The 22,624-nt window shown below is 35.3% G+C and overlaps 1 protein-coding gene across 1 annotated transcript; it reads right to left on the minus strand.

Annotated features, from left to right (window-relative positions):
• Positions 1-11,278, minus strand: LOC143566572 (uncharacterized). The gene is made up of 6 exons (XM_077053239.1): positions 11,153-11,278; positions 10,901-11,086; positions 10,562-10,826; positions 10,247-10,446; positions 9,945-10,118; positions 1-342 (listed from the first exon to the last, which is right to left on the minus strand). Exons 1-6 carry the CDS (start codon positions 11,276-11,278, stop codon positions 1-3), a joined length of 1,293 nt encoding a protein of 430 aa, XP_076909354.1.
• Positions 11,279-22,624: the final 11,346 nt, after the last annotated feature.

The following is a 22,624-nucleotide window of genomic DNA, read 5'->3' on the forward strand; positions in this document are numbered from 1 at the left end:
TCATAAGAGGTTGGAGAAGGGGTCTCCAAAACCTCCCCCTCCGGGTAGGGTTCCGCCAAAAGGATTGCCTCCACCAAAAGACGGTGGTGGTGGTGGTGGTGGAAAGAACCCCAACCAGATGGACTGAATTTGGATTTGCTCGTTGATGTCTTGGAGCTTAGTATTCATCTCCTCAACAGTTTCATGTAGATCCAAGACTCGTTGCTCATTTTGAATAAGCATTTTGGTGAGTTCTTGGGCCATCTCTTGAAGTTGCAGAATCATTTTCAAATTGACGTTTTTCTTCTTTGGAGGAGTTGGGATCGGGTTTCCGGCATGAGGGTTCCATAGGCATTTTGGAGGCTGTACAATCAGACAAAAATAGCTTGGAAAATTGCAAAAACTTCAAGGAAGTGATGCAACATTTTATAATATGCCAGGGCCTATCAACACGGTCGTGTTGAGGACAACACGCCTCGTGTTTTTCTAATTTTTTTAACCTAAATTACTAAACTTATCCCCAAAAAGTTAAAAACTAAAATAAAAACTAAACCTAAACATGCTACATTTTTTTGTCGGAGTCGATAGCTTGACTCACGAATATGTCAGTTTAGTTTATGGGATGGAGGTGCAGTACCTCCATCGCGGTTTCTACGAGTTCTCCTAAGTAGAGTTTAAGCCGGTGACCTTTTACCTTAAAGTTATGTCCATCTTTTTGAACAATTTCAACAGTTTCATACTTAAAAAGTTCCTTAACTGTGAAAGGTCTGGACCATTTAGACTTCAATTTTCCAGGAAATGAACGAAGGCGAATATTGTCAAGGAGTACATGGTCGCCCGCTTTAAATTGTTTTTCACCTTTTAGACGTGCACCGTGAAGTCTTTTTGTCCATTACTTGTATCTCCTTGAATTATCATAAGCTTTCAGTTCGTCTAGCTCGTGTAACAGCATGAATATGTTTTTCCGAGCGGACTATAGATCAAGGTTGGCGGCTTTAAGTTCCCAATTTTCTTTGTGTTCGAGCTCGACTGGAATGACATGCCTTTTCGTACACCAATCTCAAATGGTGTTGTCCCTATACGAGTTTTGTATGTAGTATGAAAAGCCCACAAAGTGTCGTCTAGTTTCTCCGACTAGTCTTTGCGATTATGAATGGCAATTTTTTCCAGGATTCGTTTGATACCCCGATTGGTGACTTATACCTAACCACTTGTTTGTGGGTGATAAGGTGTAGCGAGTCGATGATGCACTTCGTATATGGCCAATACCTTCTCCATTTGCGCATTGCAGAAAAGTGTTCCTCGATCGCTATAAGTGCTTTGGGAATACCAAAACGAGAGAATAGTTTCTTCAGAAATTTGACCATCATCCTAGCATCATTAGTGGGTAGATCTTGGGCTTATACCCATTTTGACACGTAATCTACTACGACTAGGATGTAGCGATGACCAAATGATGTTGGAGATGGTTCCATGAAGTCGATGCCCCCAAACATGAAATACCTCGCAGACTTGGATCGGTCTTTTTAGCATTTCATCTCAGGATGAGATGTTTCCAGTACGTTGGCATGCATCGCACAAGAGAACTATTTCATATGCTTCTCGGTAAATTGTAGGTCAATAGAAGCCGACGTCGAATACTTTTTTTACTGTTGCCGATGCTTCATGATGGCTTCCTGATGGTCCTTCGTGCTATCGTTTCAGAATCTTGCGTACTTCCTCTCCATACACACATCTTCGGATGATATGATCAGCTCCTACGCGGAATAAGTAAGGATCCTCCCAAAAGTAATACTTGCTATCAGAGAAGAATTTCTTTCTCTGCTGAAAGGTCATTCCTTTGAGAATGATTCTGTTGGCTTTATAATTTGCTATGTAAGCAAACCAAGGATGATGTCCTTCACGAGTCTGGAAATGCATAAGAAATTCGTGAGGAAATTTGTCGTTTATCTTAACCCCTATCATTTCTTGTGAAGCTGGGCATTCTAGACTAGAAAATGATCGGCTGCAACATTTTCAGCACTCTTTTTGTCCTTAACTTGATGTTGAATTCTTGTAGAAGCAAAATCCATCGGATCAGACGGGGTTTAGCATCTTGTTTGCTGAACAAGTACTTAATTGCCGCATGATCTGTGTAGACGATGGTTTTTGAAAGAACCAGATAAGAACGGAATTTTTCGAAAGCGAATACTATGGCCAAAAGCTCTTTTTCTGTAGTCGTATATGTGACATTCGTCAATTTTATTTGTATTCATATTTTTATTTGGATTCGTTAAACCGACCCGCTGGGTCGTTTCGATGTATTTTATTTATTTATTTATGATTAATAAAATATTCCTGACGATTGAAGTTCCCGTTCATTCGTTTTCTATTATTTTCGATTAATTAACAAAACTCTGGGTTTTAACGTTTCAAAAATTCGTAATCTAATCGGGTATAATTTGAAAACTATCCAAGTATATTAACTTTATTTCATTTATAAAACACTTCAAAGTTCAAGGTTCAATGTGTAAATTTAGTTTTATTTTGATTTTAATATAATATGAATCTTGAGGGCCAAAAGTGTAATCATGATTTAAAATATATTAATTTAATCCTTAAACCCAGCCCCCTTCCCATCAGCCCGATTTTCCGGCAAGAAAGCCGCCGTCGGCAGTTATGAGTTTTCGGTAACCTTAAATCTCCGTGACTCTCGTTTTTTTAACCAATTTTGTTCTTTAGCGGCTTAAGACTTCAACATAATGCGTTAATCATCAATCATATAACATTATAACAACCGATACCGACATTTATGTAAGACCCCGAATCTTGGGAATCCTACAGTTGGTAATCACATCTACAATTTCACAAAAATTTAAAACCAAACGATTCGTTTCTATTTAAAACAAGTTCAGAGTAAATAACAACGAAAAAAGTGTAATTATTTAAAGAAAATCCCAAACACGGGTACAAGTGTCCAAAATCGAATATAAATAAAATATCCGTTTTATTTGAAATCATTGACCAGAAATGCCTTCAACCTTCCGAGTAGCATCCAGCAGGTCCAAGCGGTAGCATCCACTTCTTAACCTGAAAGTCAATCTAACATACACACAAAGTCAGCTTGAGCTGAGTGAGTTCAAGTTTTAATAATAGACAGTTAAATAAATCATTCCAATGGTTAAAATATAAAAACGGGATTATAAAACATTCCAAGAGTTTAAATATAAAACGGGATTATAAAACATTCCAAGAGTTTAAATATAAAACGGGATTATAAAACATTCCAAGAGTTTAAATATAAAACATTCCAAGAGTTTAAATATAAAACGAGATTATAAAACATTCCAAGAGTTTAAATATAAAACAGGATTATAAAACATTCCAAGAGTTTAAATATAAAACAGGATTATAAAGCATTCCAAGAGTTTAAATATAAAACGGGATTATAAAACATTTCAAGAGTTTAAATATAAAACCGGATTATAAAACATTCCAAGAGTTTAAATATAAAACCGGATTATAAAACATTCCAAGAGTTTAAATATAAAACGGGATTATAAAACATTCCAAGAGTTTAAATATAAAACGGGATTAAAAAACATTCCAAGAGTTTAAATATAAAACGAGATTATAAAACATTTCAAGAGTTTAAATATAAAACAGGATTATAAAACATTCCAAGAGTTTAAATATAAAACGGGATTATAAAACATTCCAAGAGTTTAAATATAAAACGGAATTATAAAACATTCCAAGAGTTTAAATATAAAACAGGATTATAAAGCATTCCAAGAGTTTAAATATAAAACATGATTATAAAGCATTCCAAGAGTTTAAATATAGAACGGGATTATAAAACATTCCAAGAGTTTAAATATAGAACGGGATTATAAAACATTCCAAGAGTTTAAATATAAAACGGGATTATAAAACATTCCAAGAGTTTAAATATAAAACGGGATTATAAAACATTCCAAGAGTTTAAATATAAAACGGGATACGAACAGTTAGGCCATCATCAACACTAAGTATTCGTACTTAGACATCTATGTACATCCATATATTTATAACAAAAGTCTTAATAATCATTCCAACGGTTTTAAAACTGTAAATGGAAATACACCAGTTAGGTCATCACATTGAATAAATAATCATCCTTACGTATGAACATCTCTATACGTGCATTCCTATATATATAAATATATAACATTCAATAATAACATTCAGGGCTGAGCATACGTACAACCCAAATACGTAACATTCCGATGATGATCATGCCACACGAGCCTCCCCCCTCACGGGCTTTTCAGGGCCCGCCACAGGATTTAAGAACCTGAGTCGTATAGTTTGGCCCGGCCAAGATCACCATTCAATAATAACATTCAGGGCCGAGAAAACGTACAACCCAAACACGTAACATTCAGCGCATGCAAACACAAAGTAGGCATACGCAACATTCAGTAGTCGAGACGACTACAACATTCGCCAAATATAGGCCATACAATAATTTATATATATATATATATGTATATATATATATACATACTATAACATTCCGCGGCCAACTATATACTAGCAATCCTATATAAAATAGTTTAAACGTTTCATCAGGAAAAATCGTTTAATACTAGGAATTAGTACTAGGCCTAATAGCAACCTCGAGCCTAGACCACATGTAATATGTATAACCTTAAGGAATATAAGACCATAAACGAGTCTACAATATCCTAAGGCATAAAATATAGTTCACAAATAGTTTCATACATGCACAAATATGAATAAGGCTATGTAATACCATCCAAATAGTTGTAACGAGTAAAATCGTGTAAAATTGTATTACGGTGTGTATGCTAGCCCAAAAGTAAAAAAGAGTAAAAAGGGCATCATGAACTCACCTGGAATCGATCGAACACCTGCAACGAGCTAGGAAATCCCTAAGTGCACACTCACAAGTAAGGGCCTGTAAATAGTACACAACGCGTTACTAAACTAGACCGTAAGAACACTCTTGCCTAATGGGCCGTTCAAGCCCAACACGTTGGCCCAAGGCCCAAAACTTGGCCCAAGGCCCAACCCATACCCAATTACTTTGCCTCAGCCCCTAAAACCTTTCAACTAATCAAATCTACCGGTTAAGCCTAAAACGAACTTATCGATTAATAACGAGTAAAACGTGTAGATTTTAGCATGCGAAGATGAATTTAATTACATAGGATAACCTTTGAAATAAATTATTAAATTTTTACCAGACTTTAATAAATATCTTAGGTTTATAAAAATATTTTTATTATATTTTTCTATTGGGCACAAAAATTATAAAAATTCCTCCAACATAGCAAGGTAGGTGGAGCTATTTCAGTGCGCAACAAAATGGTTTTATTTTTATAAAATTCATTACAGAACCAAATTAAACGATTCCAATTAGGTTTGGTTCCTAACTCAAAATACTAACTTTCAGAAGTGGAACCAACCAATTTGGGCCTGTCTAAAAAATATTATGACGTCGGGAAGACAGACCAGAATCCGTAATCCCGCATCAGCTTTGACACTCGATTTTATGAATTCATAAAAACCATTCAAATCTCGTCCAAAAATTACGTATTATACCTTTCTGAAAACTAGACTCAAAGTAGAACATCATGGAATCAAGAATCGATCAAAAACAATGGATTATCATCGCGTTACAGACCCTACAATAAACGTATACGAATCTGTCAGCAAACTGTTATCATCAAAACTCAACCTTAACGACCAATAAGCGCGTTAATATGATCAATTAAGGTGTAAAAGACATGGGGAATCATAAAACCGACCTTGAATTGAAGTTTTCACGGCTGAAACTTGGCTGGGCAGAAGAAAAACGAGCAGGGGGGGGGGTCTTGAGGCCGATCGGCTGCTGGGAATAGAGTTAGGGTTAGGGTTTTTCTTTTTTAATATTATGATATAAAATAAATTACACTCTAGTCCCTCCGGTATGAAGTGTGTAGCAACTTGGGTGGAAAGTTAAGTGAGAACGTTTACGAGGTTTGCAATGAGCTCCCGGGAGAATGCCGGGTCAAGCCCGAAAGGTGTACATAACACTACAAGATTAAACCTTTTGTCGGAAATTAACGGGTGTTACAATTTAATCCCGTAATACCCGTCGGAAAATGGCCATGAGCCAATTAATACAATTAACGAGACTACGTTTCAATTGAGTGTATAAATAGCATCCTAACATCAAACTAAACTCGTTCACAATCTCATAATACACTGACGTACACTCAGTAATTCTGTTTTGATCATCATCTTTCCAGCGAGTTCTTGTTCCCCGTCAAAGCAAAATCATTCCTTGCAAATTTTATATGTTTTATATTGGTTTTGAAGCGATTAATAAAACCCCTAACACTAATTAAACAAACATGGTGTGGATTGATCGAATTAAAACCTTGGGTTAGTTAGGGAAGAAGATGAACAAGAACTTGTACATTTATAATTTTTTTGTTTATGTTATTTTACAAACTATTAAGATAGACCAGTTGGTTAAGCCTCTAGAATGCTAAACATCAGACCCAGGTTCGAACCCGGGTCAATGCATATTTTTTTGGTATTTTGTTTAAACCAGTTTATTTATTATAATAAATCAAATAAATTATTTAAAAATCATAATTAATCAAATAAAATTATTTTTAAACTAAATAAATTTTTGTAAATTATAATTTATCATTTTCAACTAAAACCTAACTTTCATTTTCGTTAAATCGTTAAAATTAGTTATATTACTTTAATTCATTAGCTTTTAATCCGTTAAACGTTAATTAGTTAATATTAGTTTCGTTAACTTTAATCCGTTTTCCGTTAACTTAATTCTTTAGCTTATATTTGTTAACTTTAATATCCGTTAAATCCGTTAAATATTTATTCGCTCATTAACGTTAATCCGTTAACTTTAATTCATTGGGTTTATAATTCGTTAATCTTAATTCTTTAACGTTACTTCGTTAGCATAGTTATAATTGTTCGAGATAAAGTTCACATTTAAAATCCGTACATTGTAATATTGCAACTCTCATATTAGTGTTAAAGTTATAATATTAAAATAATATAAACCGTTAAAATTTCCGTTAAGACTTAGAAGAATATTAAAATAACCCATGCTTCAAAATAATAAAAATTAAAATAAAATAATACATATTCTAACAAATAATTAATTTTATTAATCCCGTTAGCTAGTCTTTAAATGTTCGTGTTTATTTTTATTTATAGTTTATGCGGATCGTTTGTTTCGGTTCATTTGAATCATTTCAGCTTTTATCTTTATTTTTCACTTCAATTTCAAAGGTGGGTTTCTCACTCCCTTTTATTTTTTTACTCTTTTATTACTTTTTGGGGTAGCATATGTACTTACAAATGCAAAGTATTTACGATTTCTGATTAACGCTAAATATATATAATTCCATTGTATATTTTATATGATATTTTATTAGTTTTTATTGGAATTTGGATAATACTAACATGTTTGAATAATGTAGGTCCCGGGACTTGTTCGTGGTTAAAGAGGGAAAACAAGCCAAATCGGAGAACAGGAGGATTAGGAAACGAACCGGACCAGACCACGACCCACCCCCCTAGAATGCCGCGCCGCGCGGCCAGGAGGTGTATGCTCATCGCGCAGCGCCCCGGGATCCAGATTCCAGAAAGTTCGATTTTTACCTGTTTTGGGCCTTGAAAGTCTATATAAACATCTTTAAATTTAACCCTAATCATAAGAGAGCCACCCGACTTGGACGAAATTTGGTGCTCAAGTTATGATTTTTTGAAGGTTTTGATAGCTTGGAATCATTCGGTGACGTGCTAATTGATCTAGAACGAAGACCACGGGTTTTATTACCTTTAATATTTCGTTTCTATTATTTTTCACAATGATTTCCTTTATCATTGTTTTATTTGATTTTGCGATGCTAGGCTAAACTTTATAGACTGCCTAGGCTGATGATAAACCTTTGTTGATGTTTGATTTTGACTTGGGATTTATTTATCGTTATGGTTTATGAACTTGTAAAAGGTTTAATTATATTGAGTTGATGCATATGGATACTTAGGGTTGTTTGTCGAGTTTTATTATTCCATAGTTGCCTTGATTAATGTTTGTCATATGATAGGTTGCTATTAGGTCATCTACTTTGTGTTTTTAACTATTTTATGATTGATTCGCGATAAGATCATAGGAGTAATATTATTTAATCAAATAAACCTAAGTGTGCCGCTAAGCTAAATAGTTGTAAGGTGCTAGGTTATTGGTAGGTCTTTGTTGATCAGGATTACTAGATTTAGTTCTTCGTAAGGAGTCCGTCTAGGTTTGATTGATTAGCCTTGTCTATCGAGTCAATTGAATATATTAGACTGCCTTTGATTTATGTGCTGTAAGGTAGGATTTCGTATAAAGGAACTAGTCAATAATTAATTAGGTGACCGTAAGGAAACTTGATTCTTATAACTGGTGTGCGTTAAAACTTATTAGAAACCCATAGGTGTCTTCTTGAGAAGGGTCAGTGGTCCTGTTTGGGTTTTCTTTTAAGCGTTTATTTTACGATCCCAGTTCCATAACTAAATATTTTCCCGGTTAATTGACAACTGAAACTTAGGAGATTCTAGCCTAGGTAGTTCTCATTATCATTTGATTAAAATCAACAAACTTGCCTTCCGTTTAATTTACTTGTCTTTTCTTAATTAGTTTTAATTATAGTTTAAATTTAGTATTTTAATAAAAAACCCCCTAAAAAAAATAAACAAATAAGTCGTGTGTGTAGTTGAGTTTAATTAGCTAGTTTACGTAATTAAAAGAGTCTCGTGGGTTCGGTATCCGAACTTACTTAGCTGTAGGAGTTGACCGGTTCACTTGCCGGTTAGTAGTTTTAGTTAAGTTAAGAGTCTAGAATTATTACTTAGTGTCTAGATTAGCGTAATTTTAGTTAATAATTTTATAACTACTTTTAGCACATCAATTTCGTTTACAAACTACAATTCATTACATTGACTTGTGTGTTACTTGATTACTTGCTCGAACTTACTTGCATGTAGTAGCCTCAATAAGTTTGATCATACGCCCCACTTTGCACTCATGACCATTTGTTATGAGTGGAAAATGGCCTCATTATCCGAGTACGTTGGTTGTTACCAACTAGAAAGGACCTTACTTGCGCGATTACCCGAGTACGTTTTTTGTTACCAACTGGAAAGAACTTTACTTGCTCGATTTACACTTTTTCATGAATTGTATGGTTTTTACGAATTTATATCAACCTGTGTGAACTCACCAACTATTTAGTTAGTTGACATTATTTTATACATATGCTACAGGTACCATTATTAGAGGATTATGCCATGAAGAAGACATTACTCATTAGACTTAGGATATCTTGAATAAATGAACAAGTTTATTTGGTTTTCTTTTATTGAATGCATTTCTTCTTTGAACTTGTGTATTTGAAGTATTAATAATATTGCCACTTAATAGTGTTACATGTGTTTTGAACAATCTGTATGTCACACTCGGGTGTTCCCGCTTAAGCCGGGTGTTATAGTGTAATTCTCTTAAGCATCATTGAAAGTTTTGCTGACATAGTAGATCGGATGAAAGTGCTTATATTTCCTTTGTCCTAAGACTGATTCAACTGCCAAGTCGCTCGCATCAGCAGTGGCGGATCTTGAGCCTCTAGTATGAATGGGTCGAAATTCACGAGAGCCAAAATCCCCCCTACTTCTATGTTTCGAGTCAGCAATCCGGTTCGGGTCGGGTCAAACAATAAAAACTATATTTAATCATTCTACTCAAATAGCAATTCAATAATTTAAATTTAAATTCAATAATTCAAATTACCGTTCTTACACAAAAGAAATCAATATTTTAAACAACAAAAACAAGATGCAAGGAGAAGAATGAGTACCAAAAAGAATCACAACTCAGCCGGGCGACCTTTAATCTCTTTGAACTAATCAATTACGGATGTTGAATCAAAACTTTCAGCAAGTTCTTTCTCAATGTAAATCGCCAAGTTATTCGCGAGATAATCTTTGGACATCTTATTATGAAGACGATTCTTGAATATTTTCAGTGCTAAAATCCCCTCTCTATTGTTGCGGTAGAAACCGGAAGAGTCAAAATTAACCGAACCACTCTATCAAGCAAATAATATTCATCACGTTATTGAGTTTCCGCAAGACTTTTGTATAGATCAACAATATATGATGCACCACTTAGCCTGGGATTATTTGGCTTATGAAAATTAAAAGAATTCAATTGAACTCGTAATTGAATTCTTTCTTGCTCTGTGAAATCTTGGGGATAGTACTTCTCATCAAGAAGACAAATCTGATCAACATCAATCACTTCTGGGTCTTTTTTAGAAACTAAAGTAGAACTAAGATTTAACAATTCCATTGTTTGATCATTGAATCTAGCATTCAACTCATGCAATTGTTTGTCCACCGTGGCTTTAAAAAGATCTACTCGATATTAATGTTCAATAGTAACTTGATTATCCTTTTTACGAGGCTGATATCGAGTAGAAGTATATAGAGCATTCATATCTGTGATATCTACTTGATGTTTGTTACAAACAAAAAAATGTAACATCTGTAAGAAAAGAATCCCACTTGTTGTTTCTAAAATCATTTAGATCGTCTTTTGTGGCTTTAACCAACTCGATGGCATTAAGAATATCTTGGGGTTTCTTTTGTAGAGAATAAGAAAGTATCTCTGTTCTTCCTATTACTTCCTTTATCAAGTGAAGAATAAACACAAAATCAAATGATTTTAAATTAACATAACCTGCATCAGCATCTGCACGTTGAGTAAAAGTTGTTAATGGCTCATCAATAATTCCCTGAAATGAAAACAAGTCAAATAAGTTAAGATAAAAGTATGGACTAAAATGAATAACGGGTCAAATGGGCTAACCTGAAGAATAATACGAGTACAATCAAACATGTCAATCATACTGCAAACAAACTGATAGTGAGAACTCCAATGTGTATCACCGGCTCTTCTTAATGTCCCAACTTGATTCAATCCTTTTCCCATTTTAATCTCACTAAGTTCAATTAACTCTTTAATCTCCTTAGTCTTTGGCTTTTGTAATTCATCCTGACATTTACTAGAACCACACACTACATTAATTGTAGAAACTAATTTATCAAAAAATTAACTCACTGGAACAACCTCCCTTGAAGAAGCTACCAAGGTAAGTTGTAATCTGTGAGCAAAGCAATGCACAAAACTAGCATAAGGACTATCCTTATGAACTAATGCTTGTAATCCATTCCATTCCATTCCCATCCCATGTTACTAGCTCCATCATAACCTTGGCCACGGATTTTACTAATATCAAATTGATGTTGCAAAAGTTGGTTCCACAGATGTATTTTCAGGGTTAATTCCAAAGTATCCCTAACATGAACCAAATCCAAAAACTTTCTCATATGATCCCTTGTGCATCAACAAATCTCAAAACTATGGCCATTTGCTCTTTTTTTGACTCATCACGTGACTCATCAACCACGACACAAAAGAATGAATCTCCCACTTTACTACAAATATGCTTTCGCACTTTATGTGCAACAATACTAAGACTTTGTTTTTGAATATCATGAGAAGTATACTTTGAATTATACGGAGCATTTTCTAAAGTAACACCGACAACTTTATCATTATAAGAGGCTAGAAGTTTTAGGAGTTCAAGCAAATTACATCAATTTTTAGACTTAGAACTTTCATCATGCCCTCGTAAAGAACAAGGTTGATATGTAAACCAATGAAATGCATCAATTGTTGTTGTTAATTGTAAGCTATTCTTCTCTAATTCCTCTTTATCCCGCTTGGATATGATATTTTCAATGTGTGTATCCTGGCTCAACAAGTTTTCACTGTATACCATAGCATTTCTGTGTTGTGCACTATCAACATGCTTAAGAAATGTACAATCTTTCCCATTAACTCATTTCCAATTGCCAAACCCTTTAACAGTAAATGCATCTTTCCCATTGCAAACACTTTGTTTATCATTAAATAAATAAAAAAGAAAACTGTAACATTTCGGTTTTTCGTTTTTCTTGTATTTGTAAACGTTACTCGACCCGGTTCGTATTCGGGTGAAATTATCAATAAAATGTTTCTTTTGTTTAATTATTTCTTTTATATATTTATTAAATTATCAAGAAAATGCAAAATTAATCCCTAAACTTACTTCTAACCCGCTTTGCATCCATGACCAAAGCTCAAGGACCAAGTTGCAAAAATTACTCAAACTTTTTTTTCCTTTCCCTCTCCCGTCGACCAACAATACCCTCCCCCCACCTTGCTTGTTCCTCAATTTTCGTCTATGATAATAAAAATTGATCTTGCCAAATCAATAATTAACTAAATGGCGATCCTACCAACACTCTAAACTTGGAAAATGAATCAAATTTACAGCCAATTCAAGAAATGTATTTTCGCGGCTTAACCGACCCTAAATAACTATATAAACACAACGAAAACTCAATTAAACTTTCTCACACATCCCTCTCAATCTCGCGACACGAAACCCTAACTCAATTGCCGTATACGAAGTCGTTAAGACCTGATTTGGGTTCGAGCCCAAGCCGTGAAGCAAAATCAAGTTTCCTCCTGTAATTCATCATCATAATCGGTAAATGAAATGTGTATTTAGATCATTTTTACTCAACTAACAGAAGCCCTAAATCAATTTAAACGAACATAGAACGATTAAACTAATTTAAAGATCTAGGGTTTGTTATTGTATTTGGGATGAACTGTTCTGTTATATGTATAAGTATGTAAGAAACCATTGTCATTCATAACTTAAAGCATCAGCCTGATGGTTGGTGTGTGTTTGGTTAAGACACGGAAACGGGCCAGGGAGCGGATTCGAACCCCCGGACCCGTTTTTGATATTTTTGTGTTTATTATTTTTTTTCTTTTATTTTAACAAATTTTAATTGCAATATATAGATATAAGAAATGATATTTTAACAAAACTGAACCCCCGGCCGTGTGTTTCCTTGTCTTTTTGAACTTAGTATTCGTAATTAATTTATATATATAGACACATACACACACACACACACACATATATATATATATATGCATGTATGTATGTATGTGTGTGGGTATAAATAATAAATAAGATTTTTTTTCCACTTGCTTAAAGAACCGAAATCTTTTCTTTCCTTCAATATTAATCTCTCGTGTAACTTTTCCGTATATATATATATATATATATATATAATAATTTTTATTTTATTTATATAAAAACCTAACACTAATAATAATAAATAAATAAATAAATAAGCGAATAAATAATAAATATAATGATTTAAACCCGAAAGGACTTCAAACCTTTCAAACCAAATATCAACCACAATAACTCACCAAATCTCAAATCCTTATGTGTCATGTTAGTTCATCGTTTATTAATTAAACTATCGTTAATAATTAGGGCACTTTTGTTGACGTATCTCGGAGGCTTGAACGTGTCCATCCTCACTTTTTATTATCTCGTCCCCATTAATCCACTTATAAGGTAAGTAATTCACATCCCCCTTTTTACCGTTTTACATTTTGGGGCGTTATGCGTTCATAATTTAATCATTTTATTTCACAATACAATTCCATTATTTGTGCTTTATGCTATTGCTCAATTAGTTATACGTGCAAATATGACTATGTGTTTATTTTATGTTTTGGTGGTTGGTATCTCATCCTCTTCCTCATTAGTATGATCATACGTCGTCGGAGTAGCTCGTTATCCATGGGATTCGAGTGAAAAAGACAACTTTTATATTATTGTTACGCTAGTTGTAATATTTCATATTTATGCAAGGAATTGTCATTTTTAATATTATATATATTCAAAAACCGTGATTACTCGCTCAACTTTATGTTGACAAACTATATATTTTCATGCATGGCGCAGGTAGCTATATTAGATGAAGCAAGAGATTAAAGAGTAGATTGGACCTTAGGATGCATGATGAATAATGATGAACTTTATTTCAATTATTTTTAGTTGTAAATCTTTATTTCTTTTGAGACAATGTTTGTGCTTTGCGTATTTTGGTTATATGAAATAAATAATTTAGATATTGACACGTGTATTTACTTTAGTGTCTTTTGAGCTATGATACAATTATGTTGATTTCCGTGAGCTCAATAAGCTTACTATCAAGAACCGTTATCTCCTCTCGCGCATCAATGATCTATTTGATCAACACTCCGAGGAGCCGCTTGTTTCTCCAATATTGATCTCCGTTCGGGTTATCACCATCTTCATGTCCACGAGGATGACATACCCAAGACCGCCTTCCGTACTCGTTATGGGCACTTTGAATTCTGAGTTATGCCTTTTGGGTTGACTAATGCTCCCACCATTTTCATGGATCTTATGAATCGCGTTTGTAAACCCTACCTCGACAAGTTCGTGATTGTTTTCATCGATGATATCTTGATATATCCTAAATCCGAGGACGAGCACAAAGATCATTTGCGCGCCATTCTTGACTTATTTCGAAAGGAACAACTTTATGCTAAATTTTCCAAATGCAAATTTTGGCTAAAGCAAGATCAATTCTTGGGCCACGTCGTTAATAACAAGGGTATTCATGTAGACCCTGCTAAAATCGAAGCTGTTAAAAAATGGAAAACCCCGTCCTTTCCAACAGAGGTTCGTTCTTTTCTTGGTTTAGCGGGATATTACCGTCACTTTATTCGTAACTTTTTCGAAGATTGCTTTACTCCTTACCGCACTAACCCACAAGGGGAAAGTTTATGAATGGGGTCCCGAACAAGAAAACACGTTTCAAACCCTAAAGAAGATGCTTTGCAATGCTCCTATCCTTGCTCTTCCCGAGGGCGACAATGATTTTGTTGTGTTTTGCGACGCTTCTATCGAAGAATTTATGCGCACTATTGAGAAACCCGTCGAGATCATGGATCGTATGGATAAAGAAACTAAGCGTAGCCGCATTCCGCTTATCAAATTCGTTGGGAATCCAAGAGTGGTCTCGAGTTCACTTGGGACCGGAAGACCAATGGAACCCAAGTACCCGCACCTCTTCGTTATGGCTTAATCTCTAATTTCGGGATGAAATTTCCAAAAGTAGGGAATGCTGTAACATTTTGTTTATCATTAAATAAATAAAAAAGCAAACTGTAACATTTCGGTTTTCCGTTTTTCTTGTATTTGTAAACGTTACCCGACCCGGTTCGTATTCGGGTCAAATTATCAATAAAATGTTTCTTTTGTTTAATTATTTCTTTTATATATTTATTATATTATCAAGAAAATGCAAAATTAACCCCTAAACTTACTTCTAACCCGCTTTGCATCCACAACCAAAGCTAAGGACCAAGTTGCAAAAATTATTCAAACTTTTTTTTCCTTTCCCTCTCCTGTCGACCAACGATACCCTCCCCCCACCTTGCTTGTTCCTCAATTTTCGTCTATGATAATAAAAATTTATCTTGCCAAATCAATAATTAACTAAATGGCAATCCTACCAACACTCTAAACTTGGAAAATGAATCAAATTTACAGCCAATTCAAGCAATGTATTTCCGCGGCTTAACCGAACCTAAATCACAATATAAACACAACGAAAACTCAATTAAACTTTCTCACACATCCCTCTCAATCTCGCGACACGAAACCCTAACTCAATTGCCGTATACGAAGCCATCAAGACCTGATTTGGGTTTGAACCCAAGTCGTGAAGCAAAATCAAGTTTCCTCCTGTAATTCATCATCATAATCGGTAAATGAAATGTGTATTTAGATCATTTTTACTCAACTAACAGAAACCCTAAATCAATTTAAACAAACATGGAACGATTAAACTAATCTGAAGATCTAGGGTTTGTTATTGTATTTGGGATGAACTGTTCTGTTATATGTATAAGTATATAAGAAACCATTGTCATTCATAACTTAAAGCACCAGCCTGATGGTTGGTGTGTGTTTGGTTAAGACATGGAAACGGGCCAGGGCGCGGATTCGAACCCCCTGGACCCGTTTTTGATATTTTTGTGTTTATTATTTTTTTTGTTATTTTAACAAATTTTAATTGCAATATATAGATACAAGAAATGATATTTTAACAAAACTGAACCCCCGGCCTTGTGTTTCCTTGTCTTTTTGAACATAGTATTCGTAATTAATTTATATATTTATAGACACACACACACACACATATATATATAGATACACACATGTATATATGTATGTATGTATGTGTGTGTAGGTATAAATAATAAATAAGATTTTTTTCCACTAGCTTAACGAGCCGATCTTTTCTGTCCTTCAATATTAATCTTTCGTTTAACATTTCCGTGTGTGTGTGTATATATATATATTAATTTCTATTTTATTTATATAAAAACCTAATACTACTAATAATAATAATAAATAAGCAAATAAATAATAAATATAATGATTTAAACCCGAAAGGACTTCAAACCTTTCAAACTAAATACCAACCGCAATAACTCACCAAATCTCAAATCCTTATGTGTCGTGTTAGTTCGTCGTTTATTAATATACTATCGTTAACAATTAGGACACTTTTGTTGACGTATCTCGAAGGCTTGAACGTGTCCATCCTCACTTTTTATTATATCACTCCCATTAATTCACCTATAAGATAAGTAATTCACATCCCTTTTTACCGTTTTACATTTTGGGGACGCTATGTGTTCACAATTTAATCATTTTATTTTACACTAGAATTCCATTATTTGCATTTTATGTTAATGCTCAATTAGTTATACGTGCAAATGTGACTATGTGTTTATTTTATGTTTTGGTGGTTGGTATCTAATCATCATCCTCATACTTATTAGTATGATCATATGCCGTCAGAGTAGCTCGTTATCCATGGAATTTGAGTGAAAAAGATGTAACATCCTAAAATTTATAATGTTGAATAAAGAAAGTTACGTTTAGTGATTTCGCGTTATTAATTAATTAATATCGAGTAAAGAACGGATCATGGACTTAGATTAATTGAGATGGGTTAAATGAGAATGGGCCTTAGGTCCATGGGCTTTAAGGGATATAAATATCCCCTAAACCAAGCTAAAACCCTAAACCCTCATTTCATTTCCATCATAATCTCTACACACTCCAAACACACACACACACCATAAACGAGCAAGACCCGAGAGGGAGTAAACGTTAGTTGGTATTAGATCTTATTACACGAGATCTAGAGTGCATAAACAAGCTAACCAAGATCGAACGAGCGCTAAAGGTATGTTCTTGACCTTTAAAGTTTACGTTTTATTGAACGTTTAGCCTTTTGAATGTCCTTAAGCTTAAAGATCCAAGCTTTATAGTATATACGAGATATATATACGACTGAAAATGGTTAGGGAACGTTAGTGGGTGATGTCGAACCATAACAAGGGTATTAAAATCGCCAAAATGCTTGAAAAAAACCAAACCCGTAGCTGAACTGGGCAACTTCGCCTGCGAACTGGGCAACTTCGCCTGCAAACTGATAACTTCGCCTGCAAAAGCTTAACTTCGCCTTCAAAGCTTAACTTCGCCTTCAAAGCTTAACTTCGCCTACGGCCAAGTTCGCCTAACTGGTAACTTCGCCTAAGGCCAAGTTCGCCTAATTGATAACTTCGCCTACGGCCAAGTTCGCCTAACTGGTAACTTCGCCTAAGGCCAAGTTCGCCTAATTGATAACTTCGCCTAAGGCCAAGTTCGCATAACTGATAACTTCGCCTAAAGCTAAGTTCGCTTAAGGTTTAACTTCGCCTAAAGTTAAGTTCGATTAGAAAATAAATTAAAAACCTAATGAAAAATGTGTTAAGACAGTTAATGGAAATAACTATAACGTATATATAGTTCAGCTCGACCCCAGCCAGGGGCTCTGCCCCTTGGACCCTGCTAGGGGCTGCCGCCCCTAGACCCCGCTGCCAGGGGAGCTGCCCCCGGACCCCCATTCGTTGTGGGTCATATAAAGATAGAAATACAACATGAGTAGTAGTAGTTATTTGATACGTGTAAATATTATACAGTTAGCCGTGCACAGCTTAAGAAGGGAATAACTATTAACGGAGAGCGTAACAGGATTCAGGTGAGTTTCTAGCCCCATTTATGTGTTATGTTTTCGGGGCTGTGTGCATACTCGATATGTTTGTTAATACGCTTATCCTAAGAGATAAGTGTATGCCTTATGTGAATAATGTGATATGTATGAATGATGGCTTGACGGTACGTGAACGATCTTCGGATATTGCACGTACTGTCAGGTTGTAACGCTAAGTATAAGGTAAGTATGATATGTATGCTTATGTGTATGAATGTGATAAAGTTAATAAAAGAAGGAAAGGATGGTTGTATGGCTACGAAGAGGGTACCGGGCCCTAATAATACTCGAGGTATGATGTATGGTTGTATGGTAACGAAGAGGGAATCGAACCCTACTAATATTCGAGAACTAGGGAACCGAACCCTACTAATATTCGAGGAAAGAGGGTACCGAGCCCTAATAATACTCGAGGTATGATGTATGGTTGTATGGTAACGAAGAGGGAATCGAACCCTACTAATATTCGAGAACTAGGGAACCGAACCCTACTAATATTCGAGGAAAGAGGGTACCGAGCCCTAATAATACTCGAGGAAGGAGGGTACCGAGCCCTAATAACACTCGAGGAAGGAGGGTACCGAGCCCTAATAAAACTCGAGGAATGTAGGGCGTAATGCTCTTTATAACGTAAGATATGAAAGTAAGTTAATACAAAAGAAAGTATGAAAGTATGAATGAAAGAAAATAAGTTTATGTGTATTGTATAATGTATGATTAACTAGAACTCACTCAGCGTAGCTGACTTTTAGTATGCACGCAGGTGAGTAGGATGAGGCAGCTCGCTTGAGGAGACACGTGGCACTGAATAAGAGGCTGGCATCGGAAGACTCAAGACGTTTAAGTTTAATGTTTCGTTTATTTTGAAAGACAAAATGATGTTTTAAGACAAGACGTGTTTTGTTATGAAATGTTTTATGAAAGCTTTTATATTCCGCGAATGTTTTAATTAACTCTGATATTTAGAACTGCGTTTATGAGTAAATCCAACATGAAAGTAGGGCTACCGGTAACGGGGCCTTACAAAAGACAACTTTTATATTATTGTTATGCTAGTTGTAGTATTTTATATTTACCCAAGGAATTGTCATTTTTAAAATTATATATATATATTCAAAAACCGTGATTAGTTGCTCAACTTTATGTTGACAAACTATATATTTTCACGGATGGAACGGGTAGCTATATTGGATGAAGCAAGAGATTAAAGAGTAGATTGGACCTTAGGATGCATGATAAATAATGATGAACTTTATTTCAATTATTTTTAGTTTTAATCTTTATTTCTTTTGAGACAATGTTTCTGCTTTGCGTATTTGAATTATTTGAAATAAATAATTTAGATATTGACACGTGTATTTACTTTAGTGTCTTTTGAGCTATGATACAATTATGTCGCGCCCCGACATATTTTGTTGTAGGTTGGGGTGTGACAAAGACAATAAGCAGGATGTATTTTTGGAGAATACTCTAACCAACCAGGGAAAATATTGAACCAGGAATATTGGAACCTACGAGTATGCTTACTTGTACCTTTATTCTTATATTTTGCAAGTTTTATTTGGAAAGGTCCTAAACTCAAATAAGCTCGTCTTACTTGTTCCCTCAAATTAACCGGGGGTACTCCCATATTGATTTTCGTTTAGACGAATCTCTTTCTATTTGGTTAGGATCCAGTTCATCCATATATGATTGTGGTGGTTGTGGTTGTGGTCCTTGTGGATTTTCTTGTTCTTGCGATTGTGGCTCACTTTGTGATGAAACTTTTTAAGGTTTATTCTCCTCATCTAGATTTTCATCAACCTTTCTTTTAAAAAAGAGTCGATTCTTTTCGACTTTACCATGATTTAACCTAACACATAACCACAACAAATATTTAACAAATTAACCTAACATAATAACAACAAATATTTAACCTATAAATCCAAGCCTTAACCTACAAAATTGAAAAAAAAAAAAAAAAAAAACAAATGATGAAATGCTTTTGGGAACCTACAAGATTTTTTTAACTCTTTTCTATTGCAAATTGTCCGGCTCCTCAAACCTCAGCTCCTACCTCCTGGATTGCCTCTTTAAAAGTTGAAGTTGCAAATTGATTTCAAGAATCAAGACTCCAATGGCGCCCAATCTTCTTCGATTATCAATCAAAGGTTAGGTTATAGGTTTAATTGGGCTTGGCTAATAAATTGTTCAAAAAAAATTCCTTTGTAACTAGGTTTTATTTTTTTAACCTTTCTTGGCTGGCCCGGAGTCAAATAATATGGATAGGCAGGACTCAAATAGCATGGCTGGGCCGGACTTAATAAATATAATTTTTTGGGATTTTTTCGATAAAAATACACTACTAAACGAAAAAGATGGTGGGTCCGCGGCCCGGTTCAGCCCGAAGAAAGAACCGCCCCTGCTCATTACACATGAGTTTGAATGGTAGTGTTTAGTTTGGAGTTACCATAATTGGAGCATCTACAAGCTTGCCCTTCAGAATTTGGAATGCATTCAAACATTCTTCGGAGAAGATGAATGGAGCATCCTTTTCAAGGAGTCGTGTCATTGGCCGGGATATCGAACTAATCCCAACATTCGACCCCTCCTCAAATTATGAAGAATCAATAACACAAACTGTTTGGATTTTATTTTCCGTCTAATTACTTTTAGGCAAATTCCTAAAATTTACATAAGTTACCCTCCAGCTTATGAAAGTTTATCTTTGGTCCTTATAGAATGTCTTCACTAAGAAACCAACGTCGTTGAGTTACCCTCCATCTTATGAACTTTATCTTTGGTACTCGTAGAATGTATTCTTCAAAAGAACCAACGTCGTACTCAACATCGTTCATCTGGTTCTCATGATCGCCGTCTAGCCGTAAGGATCACCTAGGAATTGGTTGCTGCAATGCCTACTATCGTGACTCAGATCCAAAGTCTCAGCTCAAATGGTTCTGCTTCATCTGCTCCGAGTAACTTCAAATACAAGCAATTTACTAGTGCTAATCCAACCAAATGCATTGGAGAAGAACACACCACTAAACTTTTTCAATAGTTTGAGAGGACGGAGAATGTATTCATCCATTGCGAATGCCCAGACAACAAAATGACTAAGTTCGCATCGAGCGTCATTGACGATCGGGATTTCACTTGGTGGAACACTCTCAAGACTGTCTAATGGATTGAGGTCGCCATGGTCATGCCATAGGATGATCTCAAGGAAACTATGAAAAAGGAATTTTGCCCCGATCATGAACTGCAAATGCTTGAAACTGAATTCTGGGAACTCAAGGAAATAGGACGTGACAACTATACATACTTAAACCTTTTCAAAGAGCTTAGTCTTTTAGTACCTCACCTTATAACATTCGTGGTTCATGCTATTTGTAAGTACATCCGCTGGTCACCAACAATTTTTCGTGTTGCTGTAGTCAGTCGTGACCCTCTCACCATTGGTGAAGCTGTTACCCTTGTTGCCAGCCACTCTTCACGATGACCATGCTAGAGATGTGACTTTGACTCGTAAAGATCCTAACGCCACACCCGATGAATCCAAAGCTGAATCCTCAACCGATGCTAAGGTCAAACTGAAACTCACTCAGTAGAACAACAACACTTACCACCACAACAAGAAACATAAACCCAACCAACAAAGTTATGTTATCAGCCAAGAACAACTCGATCCAACTGTCCTAAACAAGAAATCTTGCACCGGTCCTTACCCGTTATGCTCTATTTGTAACCGTCATAATCCAGCGCAATCCACATGCCGTCTTTGCACCCAATGCAACAGTTATGATCACCTTGCTAATACTTGTCGTGCGCTACCTAGTGCTCAAGCCGTCCCACAACGGTTTGCGCGACATGCTCCTAAATCATGCTATGTCGTCTGCTCAACCCGATGCACCTACCATATGTGCTTGCTACAATCGCGGAGACCCCAATCATCTTCGCAACTTGTGTCCCCAGCTCACCCATGCTCACCAAGCCCAAGACATACCCGTACCATACTAAACTACGCAAGCCTACCAAGTCCAAACCTACCAACCTCACATCCCTCAAGCTCCTTAAGTCAATAAAGATCATTCCTACCTAACTTAAAGCCATCAAATCCCATACCCGCAAGCTCAAGTTTATCAAACCTACTCCAACTAAACCTCACTCTTGCAACCCGTTCAAGCTCAACCTATTCAAGCTATTCAATCCACCTCGACTGCACAAGGTCATATGGATCAAACTCCTCAAGGTGCTCCAGGCCAAATGATTCAAGTGAACTGTAATTAAGCTACGCAAGACTCTCAAGACTCTTGTTGATTGCATTATTTGATCTTATCTATTTTTGTCTTTTGATTTACATACCGCAATGACTCTTATTTAGTTTTGGTATTGACAATTTATGATTAATCCAATTACTCCATTTTGGTTATTTATTCTCATTGTTATCAATTATTTTCATCTATATTCCATGCGTAAACCTAATGGACGCCATATTTGTATTATGGTGACCTAATCGTATCTATCGCAACAAGTCGTTTTGTGTTTT

The sequence above is a fragment of the Bidens hawaiensis genome, unplaced genomic scaffold, assembly GCF_021521415.1.
Source record: "Bidens hawaiensis isolate Kalapana, Puna unplaced genomic scaffold, B.hawaiensis_p1.1 tig00022913_1, whole genome shotgun sequence".
NCBI lineage: Eukaryota > Viridiplantae > Streptophyta > Magnoliopsida > Asterales > Asteraceae > Bidens > Bidens hawaiensis.